Here is a 17,225-nt window from a genome sequence, read left to right as displayed (position 1 = left end):
AATTTCCGGACCTCTCAACTACAGTGAACAAAATGGCTACCTCAAAATTTTAATTTGAAATGTTTGGGGAAATGGAGGACCTGGGAGGGGGGTTAGTTGCCCTCCAATCACTTTCGACTATTAAAAAGGGCACTAGCCCTTTCAATGTCCAGTCGAATGAGCCCCTTTTGAAGTTTCTACACAAACTCCTTCGATACGAAGTGCCCTGGTCTAAGACGAACCAAATCAAAAATAAAATAATATATTCTGCCAACGTCGTATTTTACTTTCGCAGCACTGTTGCACTGCTTATGATTCAAAGGCAGAGGAAGTGAGGCTATTTCAAAATCATTTTGTGGGCAGTTGCTCAGATAATGTGAGGGTCATTGAGTTCCAAGCAAATGACCTCCTTAGCAAGGCCGTACCCAGAGGAGGGGGTTAGAAATGTTTCCCGAAATGTTTTTGTGACTCGTAAAAAGGTAAGAAAAATGGATATAAACAAATTTTGCATGCGTTTTTTGAGTTTTTTTTGTGTGCAACCCCCTCCCCCCGAAAATAAATCTTTGAGTAAACCCCTCCCCCCCCCCAAAAAAAAAAATCATGGTATGACCTTGCTCCTTAGGGCCTAGTTTAAAGAAGGACTTTTGAGTTTTTACCAGTTTTTGTCCAACGGAGACCTTCCCAATGTCAAAGTTTTTGCATCACGATACCTTTCCATCTTTTCAACAACATACTTGTGCCATTAGTCATTTTCGGGGATGATTACATGAAGAGCAATTTGAGAACTAAGTTCTCTGCACTGCAGAAACATAAATAATGAACAGTTGCGAAAAGTCTTATGCTCTACATTAAAGATTTTTGAAACACATTAACCTAATCCACTCTTCATGACTCCGCCCTCGCGCACGCTCAATGACAAATACTATGACCCGATCCGATGGAGAGCCAACACAGTAAATGTAATATAGGGAAGGCGTCATAACATATAACCGTCAGGACATCGACAAAATCCCTCACAACTTTGACAAAAAAATCCGTCATAACATCGACCACTAACCGTCGACCACTACCACTAACCGTCATAACATCTAAAATTTTAAAACTTAAGTTTTTTGGGGTTTAGGGAGGAAAAGGTATCTAGGTTAGGCTATGTTTATAATATATGCTATGCTTTTCCCTCCCCCCCCCCCTGATGGGCAAATATATAGCCGAAATTTGTTTCTAAACTATTATGTACTTGTTACTATTATATAAATCTATAATTTTTTTGTCGATGTTATGACGGTTAGTGGTTCTGACGGTTAGATTTTATGGCGTTTAGTGTCATATCTAATTCTCTGCTGTGTTTTCCATAATTTTGTTACTAAAGTAATATATTTTCCTCATATTTGTGTAAATTTCATTAGGATTCACCTAACTTCACATCTTTGGTGTAGTCGCTATACTGCGTAAGTGCCTCGTTTTGTTCTTTTCTGTTTGAACTCTTCATAGTTAATTATATCTAATCTAACTTACCTAAAGTAATAAAACAATTTTTGCAGGCAGCTCAAGGAGGATACGTGAACCCTTTACTTCCAACGTTACTCCGAAATGGAACTATTCAGCAGCCAAGAGTGTCAGGGTAAAGCTTCTCGTCTTATAACTTTAAATACCAAACATACGTCATAACTCTGATAATCATTAGCAATATTTCGTACGGGGAAGTGGGACGCCCCCTCCCTCAATATATTTGTCATTTACGAATGAAATTATCTAAAAACAGTAAATATAAAACGTTTGCCAAGTAAGGGAAAGTGGAACGTCCCAATCTGCTTTATCATCGAGCACTTAAATGATCTAAACAAGCTATAAACACAAATATTGTAAACAGAAAACATACTGATCAGCAGTAATTATCGCTACAAGTGTCAGTCAGGTAAGGGGAAGCAGAATGTCCCTCTCTCCCAATGTTTTTACCATTGGTCTTCAGAAATCACTCGTTACCGAAAGGAAAGATCCATCCCAGGGCCGGATAAAGGGCGAATGGAGCGATTGGGCCCCGCGTTACCCTCAAAATGAACAAAAAAGTTTTTGAAATTCAAAGCAAATTGTTTTGGACAAATTATGGGAAAAATTATGAGATTCAAATAATTAAAAATATATTTATTTTAATTTTGCATTTTTGAATGAGATTTATTAATGTGTTTATTATTATATAATATATATGTGATAATATAGAAAACTGATACCCGTAAAAGATCATGTCAAATTTTTTGAATTTAATTGGGATAGTCCTACATTAGAGCTATTTTACATTACGTACCTAAACTTCTGTATGGGCATATTTTATTTAAATATTTAATATATACAGAAGGCACCGCAAAAAGTCCAATCGGGCTCCGCACCTATTAAATCAGGTCCTGATCCCTCCCCCGCCTTTAATCAAATTCTTTATCCATCTGTATGTGTATTTGAGGCTAATATTTATTTTTCAATCTGTAAATGTAACTTTTATATAAAAGAATGCATTCTCGGGATTTGAACCTTATTACCACCAGAAAACAACATGGTGAGGAACAAGTGTCCAGCAAAAACAACCCCTTAAAAATTAACCACCCTTTAAATAAACAACCCCTTGATTAAGAATCATGTCAATCACCCTACTGACTGAGCTAGCATGGCTGTGTCAGGTGTGTTGGTTGCATTTATATCTGTATTACAAACCTTTGGTGTATTGAAATGTAAAAATAAACGGTTTTTCTCTAAAGTGTACAGACATACCCAATTATTATAGAAGAATGAACGTTTTCTAAGAGGATGAACTCTCCTGAATTTTAACTTAATTAAGAATCTGATGATAGTTTATAGCTGAAATAGCATCATTGAATTCAGATCAATTTTTTTTAAATTGAGCTTAATTAATAAAAAATGGGAACAAATAAAAAAAAATTAGATAAAATAAATAAATAAAGTAAACAAATTAAATATATAGAATAAATAAATATAAAATAAATAAATACAAATATTATATAATAAAAATATAAACATAAAAATGAAACTAAATGAAAATGAAAATTAGTAAAAATATAAATAAATAAAACATATAAAATAAATAAATAAAATAAATAAAGGTATTTATTTAGTTACCGGGCAACACGTGAGAAGTGAAGTTTGGTCAATGCTAATGAAATAAAGCAAAGTATTATAAAAATATAATAGTTTAGAAACAAATTTGGGCTATATATTTGCACCGTAAGGGGGGGGGGACTAGAGCATAGCATATATTAAATACGTATCCTAACATAACCTAGGTAACTTTTTTGGCCCCTACAACCTCAAAAAACTAAAGTTTAAACATTTCTCACGGAGTCAGCAATACCTCATAAGGCAGCGGAAACCACTATACATTGGATAATAGCCGGTTATCTGATCTGATGTTCGCAATACAATTCTTGCGTGTTGCCCGGTAACTAAATAAGTACCTAAATAAATCAATAAACTTAAAATACACGGCTCTGTGGTAAACCCCGCGTTGAGACCCATAAACATAGAAGCTGCAAGAATATGTAGCTACGACTCCCGCTGCACTCTTTGACAAAACTAGATGCCTCCTCAGTATATAAAATTTAAAAAGATATGAAAAAGAATAACACTCGTAGAGTAATTTTTTTTTTTTTGAAGATCAGAGGAAGTACATTCTGCCTTCTTTACCCCAACATGAAATATGAAGCCATCAAACCCCTCCCTCTCCCGAAAAAAAAATCCTGGAAGTTTCACCTCTGTACCCAAGCCGCTATACAAAAAATGTATCCTTACCAAAATTAAGTGTGAAGAAATTCGTCTAGTTTTTAATTAAGCCTACTGATTGTATGTATCAGCATAAATACTCGCTTGGCTTCAGATTCACGTCGTATGACGTCATGGGATTATTTTCAGTGACAAATGATTGGTCAAAATTTATTTGGAAAGTCTTGATTCCAATCCTTGGGGGATCGAAACTGGTTTTTAACTGTCGAGCCATCAAATATAAAAATACCCTTTAGGAGCCATAACTTCATTAGCAGAAACAAGGGCTTGCACTGTTGAGGAAGCGAGCTGTGACGGTCAAAGAAAAACCTGGGTATATGCCATCAAGTATGAGTTTTAGCCTCTTGACGAATTAAGTAAATATAATAGACGCTGGAATTGAGACTGGCTGTATATCGACCATCAAATGTGGAAAGACCGTCCTGTAGCCAAACATGCCGTCGGATCTCGATCGCTGTTATAAGTAAGGGCTTGCAACGTGAAACTTGTACTAAGCAATCTTTTAGGTGTCTTGCGATCGTGGAGGAAGCCAGCTGGTGGTTAAAGAAAACTCAGTTATATATCATGAAGTTGTGACCCCTTAGTGAATTCAGGAATCGGATTGAGATTAGTTATCGTCGAGTCATCAATTGGAAAGACAGTCCAGGAGCCAAATATGTCGCTGTATCTCGATCACTGCGAAAAGCAAGGGCTTCCGACGTGAAATAAGTGATGATGTAAGTGTGTCTTGTTGTAACCATGGAGGAAACGAGCTGTCGGTTAAAGAAACGTTCGGTTATATACCATAAAGTTCGGCTTGTGGCTACTGAGCGAATTCAGGGAATATGTTGTACGCTCGGTTTTAGACTGGTTATCCTCGCGTCATAACTGAAGAAAGACCATCCTGGAGCCAATCACGTTCCTGGATCGCTGCGATAAGCCAAGAGTTTACCACGTCAAATAAGTACAAATATAATTGTTACGTGTTATATATCTAAAAAAAATTTATAAAATCGTATCGTATCTGAGGAATTATAAATATGAAAAACGTTTCGTTGAAGGTCTTTTCGGGGCGGCCACTATCTGTTGCCGATCATATTATGAGCCAATTATCACTTTGAAATAAAACCTGCAGCCTGTTTTCTTTTTTATGCCAAAAAAAATTATTTCTTCTTTTTTTATTTATAGATATTTTTTTTATAATTTTTATGGTATAGTAGAGTTTTATAGTGTATAATTTTTTTGTAGAGAGCCCACGATTCAAGCAAATTTGTCGGCTGCATATCCAATTTATGAAAAATACCCAGGCACTCCTATGAACCAACCAGTTTCACCTAGACCCACTCAACATATTCCAAAGCCTCACCCAAGTCTGATTCCGGTGCCTAGTGGAAGAAGCCCAGCCAGAAATACAAAAATAAATGGAACCAGTAGTCCTACAACTCATGCCCAGGTACTTATGCCCCAAAGATGTTAAGACAACCCCCCCAATAATTTTGTTGTCTTTCAAAATACTGGAATATCCTGAATAGGCTCTGGTGGTTCCAGGGGGAGGGGCTGGTGGAGACCACTGGCCCCTAAGATTTTTTCTGGCGCCCTCAATCCTTTTTTTGTTTTTACTCTTTAAAAAAAAGTAAATTTAGCAATTATTGGCGCCCTTGTCACATTGCCCCCCCCCTCTCAAGATTTTTCTTATTGGTGCCCTTTCCACGTTGTCCTCTCCCCTCCCTCTAGATTTTGCTCTAGATCCGCCCCTGTAAGACCATACTGATATATACTTCAAAATATACTTTAAGCTCAACTGTCGGGGAAGGGGGATAGCTCTCCCTATGATTGATCTGAAGGGTCCCTCACTCACTCATTGGAAAAATTGAAACACTGCACTCTTTTAAGGATTTTATCCCCTCCCCTTGAGGGATTCGATAAAACATAAATTGCAAGCAATAACATGGCCAGTATATTGATTCTTAATGGAAAAATAAAGCAATTAGGTTATTTAGATAATGAGGAATGTATGACTTTTAAACACCCTCGATAATTAAAATTTATTTGTTTGTTGTTTTTCTTTTTTGCAAAACTTACTTATTTTAGATTTCTTCAAAAAAAATCGAAAAAAAATACTGAAGTTTTCTTCTGAATTTAAAAGTGTAACAAGCCGCAACACTGGAGAGTATAAGAATTCTTAATATAATTAATTAAAAAAAACTTTTTCCAGAAAATAAGTTTTTCAAAGAAAAGTAAAGAACTCCATTAAACAAAAAATTAGCAAAAATAAAATCAAATAATCTACCAAGCGTGAAACTACCACAAATCAGCATCGATAAATAAATGAAACCCAAAACGAACAAAAATTACAATAAATAACCGAGTAAAACTCAAAACGAGCAGAAATTAACATAAGTTGGGCGCAAAACCCCTATGGCTTCCCAAGGCTAGAACAAAATTTGCATATTCCTGAAAAATATAAATGTTTTTACTTTAACAACTTTAATTAATCAAATAAAATTAATATTTTGATTACTAAATATCAGTATATGTAAATTAAACTGACACTGCACATTCATTTGTATTTTTTCAGTAAAGTGCAAGTTATGTTCTGGTCTTGGGGAGGCATAGGGGTTTTGAGCCAAACTTATGTTAATTTCTGCTCGTTTTGAGTTTGACTCAATTATTTATTGTAATTTCTGTTTGTTTTGGGTTTCATTTATTTGTCAATGCTGATTTGTGGTAGTTTCACGCTTGGTAGATTATTTGTTTTTGCTCGTTTTTTGTTTAATGGAGTTCTTTACTTTTATTTAAAAAACTTATTTTGTGGAAAATATTTTTTTTATTAATTTTTGTTCGTTTTATATTGGCATAGTCTTTTAAGGGAAAAAGAAAATAATACTTTAAATATTTTCGCTATTTTTTAAGACTTTATAGTTTGGCCTGCTATTTGTATACTGGAGAAAAATTTTCAGAAATTTTTAACAACATACACCCTTTTAAAAACCTGGACACAAAAAGTAGTGTTTAATTTAGTTTCATACTTCCTCTACTACTACTACTACTACTAACAACTCACCGCAGCACCAATCCACCTGAGGCCAACACAGCTACGTACGATCCTCCTCCACCCCAATCTATTCAAAGCCTCCCTTTTTACACCCACCCACGAAGTTCCCATTTCCTTTAAATCTTTCTTTATGACGTCCTCCCACCCCAGACGGGGACGACCTGCTTTCCGTTTAGCCCTAGATGGTTGGCCGAAAAGAACAATCTTCGGCAATATGTCATCGTTCATCCGCACAACTTTCCCTAGCCAACTCAACCTTTCTTTCATTATAGCTTTAGAAAGCGGTATTGAACCATATTTTTCGTATAGCCTCTTGTTTGAAATACGGTCAGTCAGCCAAGTACCCAGAACAGTCCTTAACCAATTTCTCTGGAAAACATGTAGCAAATCTTTATCCGCTCTTCCGAGCGTCCATGCTTCAGAGCCATATTTGACCACTGTCATCACTGTAGCTTCTAATAATCTAATCTTGGTTTGCAAACTTATCTTCTTATTCTTCCAGACTTTTTTTAACTGTGAAAAAACACCCTGAGCCTTGGCTATTCTATTTTTAACATCTTCACTGATCCCACCATCTTTACTAATAATACTACCAATGTAAGTGAAGCTGCCCACCTGATCAATCTTTTCATTACCCAAAGTCACCTTTTCATCTTCACTTATTCCTAGCCTTAGTGACTTAGTCTTCTAACATTAATTTTCAAACCAATTCTAGCACCTCGCAAAACCTCTAAAACTTCATTCATTTTGCTCACACTTTCATCTAGGATGCTTACATCATCAGCATAATCCAAGTCCAGGAGACTTTTTCCTCCCCATTTGATTCCGTGGTCTCCCATTGCCTTTCCTGTGCTCCTTAAAACAAAGTCCATCAAAATAATCCATATAAAGGGGGAAAGAACACAGCCCTGCTTAACTCCTGATTTAATACAAAACCAGCTGCTAACCTCATTTCCTACCTTAACCGCAGCAGTGTTATTCTCGTACATAGCACTAATCACTTTAATGTATTTGTCTGTTATACCATACAAGGATAAGACCTTTACTAAAGGTCTTCTATCAACAGAATCGAACGCTTGCTCATAATCTATAAAACTGAGGACCAAAGGTGTTTGAAAACTCAGGCACTTTTCAATTATTAACCTAAGAGTGAAAATTTGGTCGACACATCCTCTACCTTTTCTAAAACTGCACTACTCTTCTCTTAAAACTTTGTCTACCGCATCTCTCAGTCTAAAAAGTATCATATTACTAAGTAATTTACTACCTACAGACACCAGACTAATGCCTCGATAATTACCACACTCACTTTTATCACCTTTCTTATAAAGTGGCTTAATTAAGGTTTTCCTAAAATCGTTAGGTACTTCCCCTTTTTCAAAAATCTTATTCATAATCTTCAATAACTTATTTCTAACCTCAGAGCCACCATATTCAAGAAACTCATTTACCACCCTATCAGCACCTGGAGCCTTATTATTCTTTAATCCTTTTAGTACTGTTGCTAATTCCTCCTCACAAAATAAATCTTCCTTCACATCCAAAGTATCACAAACTTTTTCATTTTCCTCTATATTTTTTCCTGCAACTCTATCTCGTTTAAGAAAATTCTCAAAATGTTCGGCCCATCTCTCTTTAGTTTTTTAATTATCTCTAATTGCGACCCCATTCCTATCTTTAACTGGGACAAGTCCGGATTGACTACTCCCTCTCAATTTGTTAACGTGCCAGTACAATATTTTACTATTATGCCGTCTAGCTGCATCTTCCAGATGCGGTTCTAGCTTTCTTCCCTAATACACCTTCAGCAACTTCACAAATTATTTTTCTAAAATTATTCCAACCATCTTCCACATTATCAAATTCTAAACTCTCGAGTTTAGCATTCAACTGTCCCTGAAAAGTTTCTCTCAAATTCTCATCCTGGAGTCTACCAACATCATAACTTCCCGGGAGGCAGTTACCCTTCCGATATTTCAGTTTTAAATTAACCCTTGACACTACTAGATGGTGATCCTTACTTTTAGCATCATTAGTGACACTCCTATATGTCCTAGTATTTTATATTGATCTTGCAAGTCTACTGTTTATTACAAAATAATCAACAGGGTTTACTGTCTCGTAATCACGTGAATGACATGCTAACTTATAGACCATTCTACGACCAAAAACTATATTTATTATAACTACATTGCTGTGCCTACAATATCGCAAATGTCTGTATCAATTACTGTTTTCTTTTACTACAGCAAATTTACCTAGGCTGGGATACCATCTATCCCTATTTGTGACAACCTGGGCTTTAAAATCTCCCAGTAATAACATCATATTTCTACCTGGGACCTTGTCTATTTGCTCCTGTAACTGTAAGTAAAATTCATTTGAGTCCCTAGTATCTCCGTCAGTCGGTTCTACAGGGGCGTATACTGCTATAACTGATACCCTGAATTTTCTAGTCATAAAATGAGCAATTAGTATTCTATTATTAATACCTTCCCAGCCTAAACAAGATTTAGCAGCTTCCTTATTCATCATGAGCCCTACTCCCTGTCTATGTACCCCATCCTTCCTGCCTGAGTAAACAAATTCTATATCACCTAATTTCATGCTACCTACCCCTCGTATATGAGTTTCTGAAATTCCTAATAAGTTCAGTTCGAATCGTCTGAATTTGTCAGTCAAAATATCGAGGGGATAGTGATTTTTTAACGTCATAACATTCCAAGTTCAAATTTTGATATTCTTTAAATTATTGAAATTATTTTTGCATCAGAAAAAGCAATGATCCGGGATACCAGTGCAGGATGGAACTCACATATCTTCTCAAGTCTACACTGAAATCCTTAAGCCGGCTTAGAACCGGACAGCAAGAAGTCCCTGGGACCTCCATGAATGGAGGCTTTGTGCAATCCTGGGCCCATCTTGGTCACAACATGGTTTTCAGCACTTGGTGATGCTCTTCTATCAACAAGAGTCGAAATCCTGCACAGACAGTCTCAAGCTTATTACCTCCGACTCATTATATATTCATGCCTACAAATATTATGCTACTATGGGGAGGCAACCCATAATAGATAAATAAGCTAGGAAAAGGTTTTTCAGCCCAAAGACGCCCATCAAAACATACCAAGCCCAGAAGAATTGTCCATTAGTCAGAATCCCCTGCAAATGCTGTGTCGTTTACTAGGCTATAGTTTCCTCGAGGGGCGCCACTCCTCAAGTGGGAACAGAGTTGAACACAAGGTCCCCAGTTTTGCGGGTACCTCGACAAGGTAGAGGCAACCCTTTACAGAGGCCGTTGTCCATTGGTCTGGATCTTACGCCCTGCCGCAGTTTTCCTCCTCTCGAGGATCCTCCCGTGATGGTGTTTTGCATCACCATGCAATTTAACCCATTGCTGGGAGAAAGTTTGCAACTCATGGTACTTGTGGACAAACCAGTGGGTCCTTTTGAGCGTACATTTCAAGGGCCTTCTTCCTCCTCCGCCTGTATTTATGACCCCGGGCGAGGGTGTCCCAGATTCTATTATGGACCCCCAGGGACAAGGTCCCCCTTGGTCCGTGCCTCCTATTGAGGTACCAAAACACGCAAAATACTTATAAATATATATAACTCACTGAATATATCAGTTATATACAGAAATATAGAAGTCACTGAAATATTTAACCTACTACTTATATATATATATATAACTCACTGAATATATAAGTTATATACAGAAATATAGAACTCACTGACATATTTAACCTACTACTTATAAATATATATAACTCACTGAATATATAAGTTAGCCTAATACATATTTAACCTAATACTTATAAATATATATAACTCACTGAATATATAAGTTATATACAGAAATATATAACTTACTGACATATTTAACCTACTACTTATAAATATATATAAATCACTGAATATACAAGTCATACACAGAAATATATAACTTACTGACATATTTAACCTATTACTTATAAATATATATAACTAACTGAATATATAAGTTATATACAGAAATATATAACTTACTGACATATTTAACCTATTACTTATAAATATATATAACTAACTGAATATATAAGTTATATACAGAAATATATAACTTACTGACATATTTAACCTACTACTTATAAATATATATAACTAACTGAATATATAAGTTACATACAGAAATATATAACTTACTGACATATTTAACCTACTACTTATAAATATATATAACTAACTGAATATATAAGTTATATATAGAAATATATAACTTATTGACATATTTAACCTACTACTTATAAATATATATAACTAACTGAATATATAAGTTATATACAGAAATATATAACTTACTGACATATTTAACCTACTACTTATAAATATATATAACTAACTGAATATATAAGTTATATACAGAAATATATAACTTACTGACATATTTAACCTACTACCAGAAGCTTATAGAATATACACAAATGGACTTAGACCGATATACAAAAAAAGGTAAGCAAATAAAAACAACTACATTAGATAAGCCTCCAAAGGTTCTCTTTTTTATTTTATCCGAATTTGAGCTAGACGAAATAAACCCTTCAACTTTAAAAGGGATATATGTAGTAGGCAATATCTTTTAATAAACTAAAAATAATGTAAGATATATCATCCAATCAATGTATAAAGAAAAATAATAATAAAAAAAAAAAAAAAAATACTTCCTCTAGTTGACATGAAATGGAAAACTTGATACCATTCACAAAATAATCTGTTTAATTTCTTTGATAGCTTGGATAAACCTGCGCTATTTTGATTTGGTTAAATTTTAAGAGCAGAAATAGCCCAGAAAGTTGTAATATAAGACCCTCAGTTGTTCTAGAGATACTGATGAGATGTCTAATTGGGAATTAGCATTAAGATAGTGCATTTTTATTTAATCTTAATGCAACATTTAGTTTTTAAACATAAAGGACAAATGAGAGGATGGGCGCGGGAGGAGGATTAGTTGTCCTCCAATCACTTTCAACTATTAAAAAGGGCATCAGCCCATTCTATTTTCAATTGAAAGAGACCTTTTCGAACTTACTATGGCAACTCCTTCAATACAAAGTGACCTGGTCTAAACAACAACAACAACAAAATAATACAGTATACCCACTTCTATATTTAATATAATTAAATAAAAAAAAACAAGTTTTTTTTAAATTAAATTAAGGACCGACGTTCAAAATTAAAAAGAACAGAAATTATTACGTATATGAAAGGGGCTGGCTCCGCCTCCCCACCTCGCTAATTAAGCACCAATTTTTTCTTTGTTTAAAGTATGTTAAGTTTTAAAACGTAAAATTTTCGCTTAACTTGTGAGGCGGTGCGGAGGGGACAGCCTCTTTAAGATTCTTATTAATTTCTGTTCGTTTTAAGTTTTAACGACATTACTTACTTTCAGTTAAAAAAAAACTTGTTTTTTTTATTTAATTTTTGTACATTTTTGAATTAAGGTAGGTTTTTATTTTGGCTCACCGTACATGAATAATTAAAACAAAATTTGAATATTAATTTTACTTCTATTTGGTTAAATGGCTTATTCGACACTTGTTTAATTTTCGTAAGAAACTAAGAACGTTTTTATTAGTAATAAATATACGTAACTTACGTAACGAACTTCTATATTCAAATATTTTTAATTTGTATATTAGAGGATTCGCCTCCTAGCCAATACCTTGCTCTTTAAGCTAAAGTTTGAATTTTGTTCCAATTCTTTAAAAATGACAAAGGCCGATAATTTGAATATATAGCTCTTATGAAAGTACAAAAAATCTTTGGCTTAAAGAGGGATGTATTGACTAGGGGGTGAACCCAATCATATACGTATTATTTTCTGTTCGTTTTAAGTTTTGATGTTGCTCCTTAATTTATGTTGAAAAACTTGTTTTTAAAAAAATCTAATTTCTAATCTTTTTTTTTAAATAATGATTGGAAATTCGGCCCCCCAGTCAAAACAATGTCTTTTTCCTAGTTACCACTCCCTTCTTGTACCTAGCCTCCACCCTAACCCTCGCCCCCCACCCTCCCCCACTCACTCCCCGCCAAACAACCCCCTGGACAACGCTGGCTCCATACCCCTACACAAAACACAAATGTGACATTTGGTACATTTAATAACATTAAGCCCACCCTCCCGGAATTTTGGAGGAATAATTAATCCTTAAAGACATCGTTATCATATTTTCGACATTGCTTAACAAAATGGCTATCTGAAAATTTTGATCGGGTGACTTTGGGAAAACAATGAGCATGGGAGGGGCCTTGTTGCACTCCATTTTTTTGGTCAATTGAAAGAGCAGTATTACTGTTAATTTCCATTGCAATGATCTCTCCAACGACATTATAATACCACTGGGCCTATACAAACACCACTGAAAAAAAAAAAAAAAAAATAAACATGTATCCGTTTTATTTATTATGGAGAAAAATTCAAAATTCCAAATTTTTGTATATGGGTGCTAGAAACCTCTGCAGGAGGGTTCTCAGAGACCCTGACTATGAGGGTGTAATTTTCATCAAGTTTCCACCACTTTTAGGGGGTATTTCCCCCCTTTTCCAAAAATTAGCCAAATTTTCTCAGGTGCGTAACTGTTGATGGGTAGGACTAAACTTGATGAAACTTATATATTTGAAATAAACGTTAAAATCTGATTCTTTTTGTGAATCTACTGGTATCAAAATTCCTTTTTCTAGAGTTTTGGTTACCATTGAGCTGGGTCATTAACATGAACTGTTTGAAAATGTCAAGCCTTCCAATCACTTTCGACCATATAGAAAAATGACATCAATCACATTAAACTTATTTCCAAAATTAAGGCTCTTTACAAATTTTCTCATACTTCTGACCTATATAGATCGTTTTTTTATGCAAGAATATAATACCAAGGTACCAATTTTCACGAAAAAATATGAAGCCGTTTTCGAAAAAAAATACATAATTATATACATAAATATATAAAAAATTATTGCTCATTTATAAAGATAGTATATGGTATCAACTGAGAAGGCAAAACTCTGCTAGAAGGCAAAAAGCTGAAAATCAAAGGATTATCGAACTATGAGTAGGATATTGGAGGCCACGGCAATAACAGCAGTCAAGTATGGCTCAGAAACGGGGGTGATTCGAAGGACTAAGGATGATTTACTCAATATTTTCTAGAACAATTGCATAAGGAAGTTGTAGTAGCACTTTTGATACTCTGTATATCTGATGATAAACCAAAGAAAGATTTATGTCAATCAAATTTTCAAGTGGTACAGTCAGGGATATATCCGGGATTTTTTTTAGGGGGGGGGGGGGTTTAAAAAAAAATTGAAAAAATAATTGACAAATTTGGGTACAATCCCATTAAATGGGCCTCTCGGCTTAATCACTATAGACTGGCAATGATAAAATTCGTCTTTTGACGTCTTAACTGTTGTAGAGCAGGCAATGATAGCAAGGTTTTCATTGCATATACGATATTAAACTGTGTTATTTTTTATTTGCGGGGAGGGGGGGGAAGGAATCTAGATGAGCGGACGAGTTTAATATATTCCAGGCCTTACACCACACCCCCCTAATTTGCAAATTTATAGCCCTAGCTTGTTTCTAAACTGATACAGATTCATGCTATTTTATTTCATTAGAACTAACCAAACTTGACTTTTTAGAAAGGCCCATATAATGGGATTGTACCCAAATTTGTTTATATTTATATACAATTTTGTTACGGTTTTACGAGTCAGACAAAACATATATTTTTTGGGGGGGGGAGGCTAAAGCCTTGACCCCGCTCCCTACATCCAGCCCTGGGTACAGTGAAAGAAATTTTTAAGAAAGCAAAGTGATGTTGTACAGACAAAGAAGGATTGGCTGGCCAAAATTTTGCTTTTTGGTAATCCAACTGGGGCCATACGAAGAGCAAGGTCTCCTTAAATGAGTCGGGAAGAGGTCATAATATGCGATAATAATAATCTATATTTAAAAGCCAATTAAAGCCACATACAAAAAGACAAATACTAAAGAAAAATTACACTTCATTTGACATCCTTCCCATCAATACAAAATTTCCTACTGCCACAATATAACGGGGAGTCCTAGACCGCATTAACTCACAAAGCAGCCTATCTTCCCCCTCCTGGATAATTAATCCCCTTAAATGAGAGAGTTTCTTACACCGGAGGAGGAAATGGCCCAACCCATAATCATTTCCCCTCCATCTCAAGCAACTACACCCGGCCTCTGAACCTTCCCTCATTTTCCTTACAACCTGAGCATGAATTGGAAGACAATTTGATCGAATCTGAATCCAAATCCTCAGATATTTAATGGGCAATCCCAGCTTGAAATAAAACTCCTGACCAAAATTCTCTTTTACTTCTCTATACAAAGTAAGACTCGGAGATTTGTATACAGCTGCTTGCCATAATTGCACTTCTTGGTCTTCAAGTATTGCACTAAATTCCTTGAAGAACGTTTCATGATCTTCTGGCCCTTTTCCCTTCTCCTACAAACTTGAAAATCCATTCCCTTCTAATATCTTTTTGAGTTGTGCTATCCATGATGTTTTGTTATACTGAAGGAGAAGATCTTCATATGCTGCTATGGCAAGTCTAGTCTGGGGAAGTTCTAGAAGTCTTAACCAAAATTTGATGACTTGGGTATATCTTTTCAATTACAGGTTAAATATGCCAAGATCACCTTTTAAAACTAACGTATGTGTTGTATTGTGTAGGCCAAAAACTCGTTTATAATATTGAAGTTGAAGGGTTTCTAGTTGCTTTGCCGGCTGATACCCCCATGTGTCTGATCCTTAAAGTAGGATAGGCATAATTTTAGTATTAAATATATGTTTGTGGAGGCTTAGTTCACTTATTTCTGCTGTTAGTGTGCTTCTGTATATGCCAAATAATGCATTTCTTCCTTTCTGTGCCATTGTTGTAATATGACTGGTCCATTTTCCATTTTTACAAAGGATGAAACCTAAGTATTTGGCCTTTCCACCACTTCCAGCATTTTTCCATTCAATAAAAATTGTGGTGCTGATTCCAAGGGTTTTTTGCTAAAAATCATGACTTGGGATTTCGTGACATTCACCTCTAGTTTCTTCTCTTTCAAATATTTTTCAAGGAGATTCAAGAGGGTTTGTAAATCATTATTTGTCTTTGCCAGTAATATAATGTCGTCTGCAAATAGTAGCATTGACATATTCAGATTTCCCAGTCGGAGAGTAGGTGCCCATCTTTGTCGGAAATAAGGAACAATATCATTAATAAACATAGCAGGGCAGTGACATGAGGGCAGTGTGAAATTCTTAGAAGGGAATAAATAGTGTTTTTTTAGATAGAATAAAGTGCAAAGCGGCATACGCAGCGGTATTTGGCTTAGGCGGTTTTACACAGCAACGGAGTAGACAAATCCCACGGCATCACCTGGAAAATAAACAACATAAAATTAGATTAGAAAAATAGACCGCCATCTATTTTGTTTGTCTGTTTTCCTAAGGTATTGGTATTACCAAACTATGAAAATCTAAGAAAATCTAAGATTAATGTCTATCTAAGATATGAAATCTAAGATTAATGTCTTATGAAAATCTAAGTATAATGTTTAATTAATGACTGTAATTGTTTTTGAGAATAAATGATGCTGTCTGATTTAAGTGACAAAACTAATGGAGGAAGAGATATGTCACCACACGGTGATATATCAACGTGTTTCCTGGGAGATATGTCACCATGGTTACAGAAAATAACCCTTTGAAGTGATTCCCTGCACTGAAACTAAGCATCATCTGCAATAACCCTTTTTAATAACTGTTTAGCTGATAGACCTAATTGTTCAGTCCTTTATTTTATGATAAACACCCTATGTCTGTGGATCAGATAGATAGGCATGTGACGGACTTGATTCATTCTCTAACCTTATTTGAATCTTAGATTTAATAAGAATGAGTGAAGAAGAGTGTTAAACTCTTCTATGTGGTAATTATCAAAACAAAGGTATATTAATCTAATGCTCATAGTTTTTACTTATATTAAGAATTTGAAGGGACTTTCCAAGAACAGTTGGATATGCCACTAGAGCGGACTGGAGGGTTTCAACTAGAGGGTATAAATTGGAGAGGTAGATCTCATTGTTTCTAGTTAAACAAGCCAAAAGACAGAGAGAAAATAAATTGTTGCCTCAAACACGTGGCCTAATGAAATGTTGCTGTTGCAAGTCTGAATTTCATGTAGAAAGTCTAATTAAAAGTACATTTTTTTACTTTTGTAGTAAAACTTAAAATTATATTTTCTTCCTTAACGTTTCAATATCTGATTATAAGTGTGATTGCCTAGGTCTTTGGAGTGTGTCATAACACCATATAGAATACTCAGTATATGTGTCAATAATTACATGAGTGGTTTTTAATAT

At 35.0% G+C, this 17,225-nt stretch overlaps 1 protein-coding gene across 1 annotated transcript; it reads left to right on the top strand.

Moving 5' to 3' along the window:
• Positions 1-1,520: 1,520 nt before the first annotated feature.
• LOC148938526 (uncharacterized) lies at positions 1,521-5,221 on the top strand (the record flags this gene model as incomplete). Its single annotated transcript, XM_089107724.1, has 2 exons — positions 1,521-1,600; positions 4,993-5,221. Coding segments are annotated over 2 exons (309 nt in total), but the record flags the coding sequence as incomplete, so codon positions are not given.
• Positions 5,222-17,225: the final 12,004 nt, after the last annotated feature.

The sequence above is a fragment of the Artemia sp. Qi Xiang Cuo genome, unplaced genomic scaffold (assembly GCF_049724085.1).
Source record: "Artemia sp. Qi Xiang Cuo unplaced genomic scaffold, ASM4972408v1 HiC_scaffold_3175, whole genome shotgun sequence".
NCBI classification, from domain to species: Eukaryota; Metazoa; Arthropoda; class Branchiopoda; order Anostraca; family Artemiidae; genus Artemia; species Artemia sp. Qi Xiang Cuo.
This window is presented reverse-complemented; position numbering and strand designations above follow the sequence as displayed.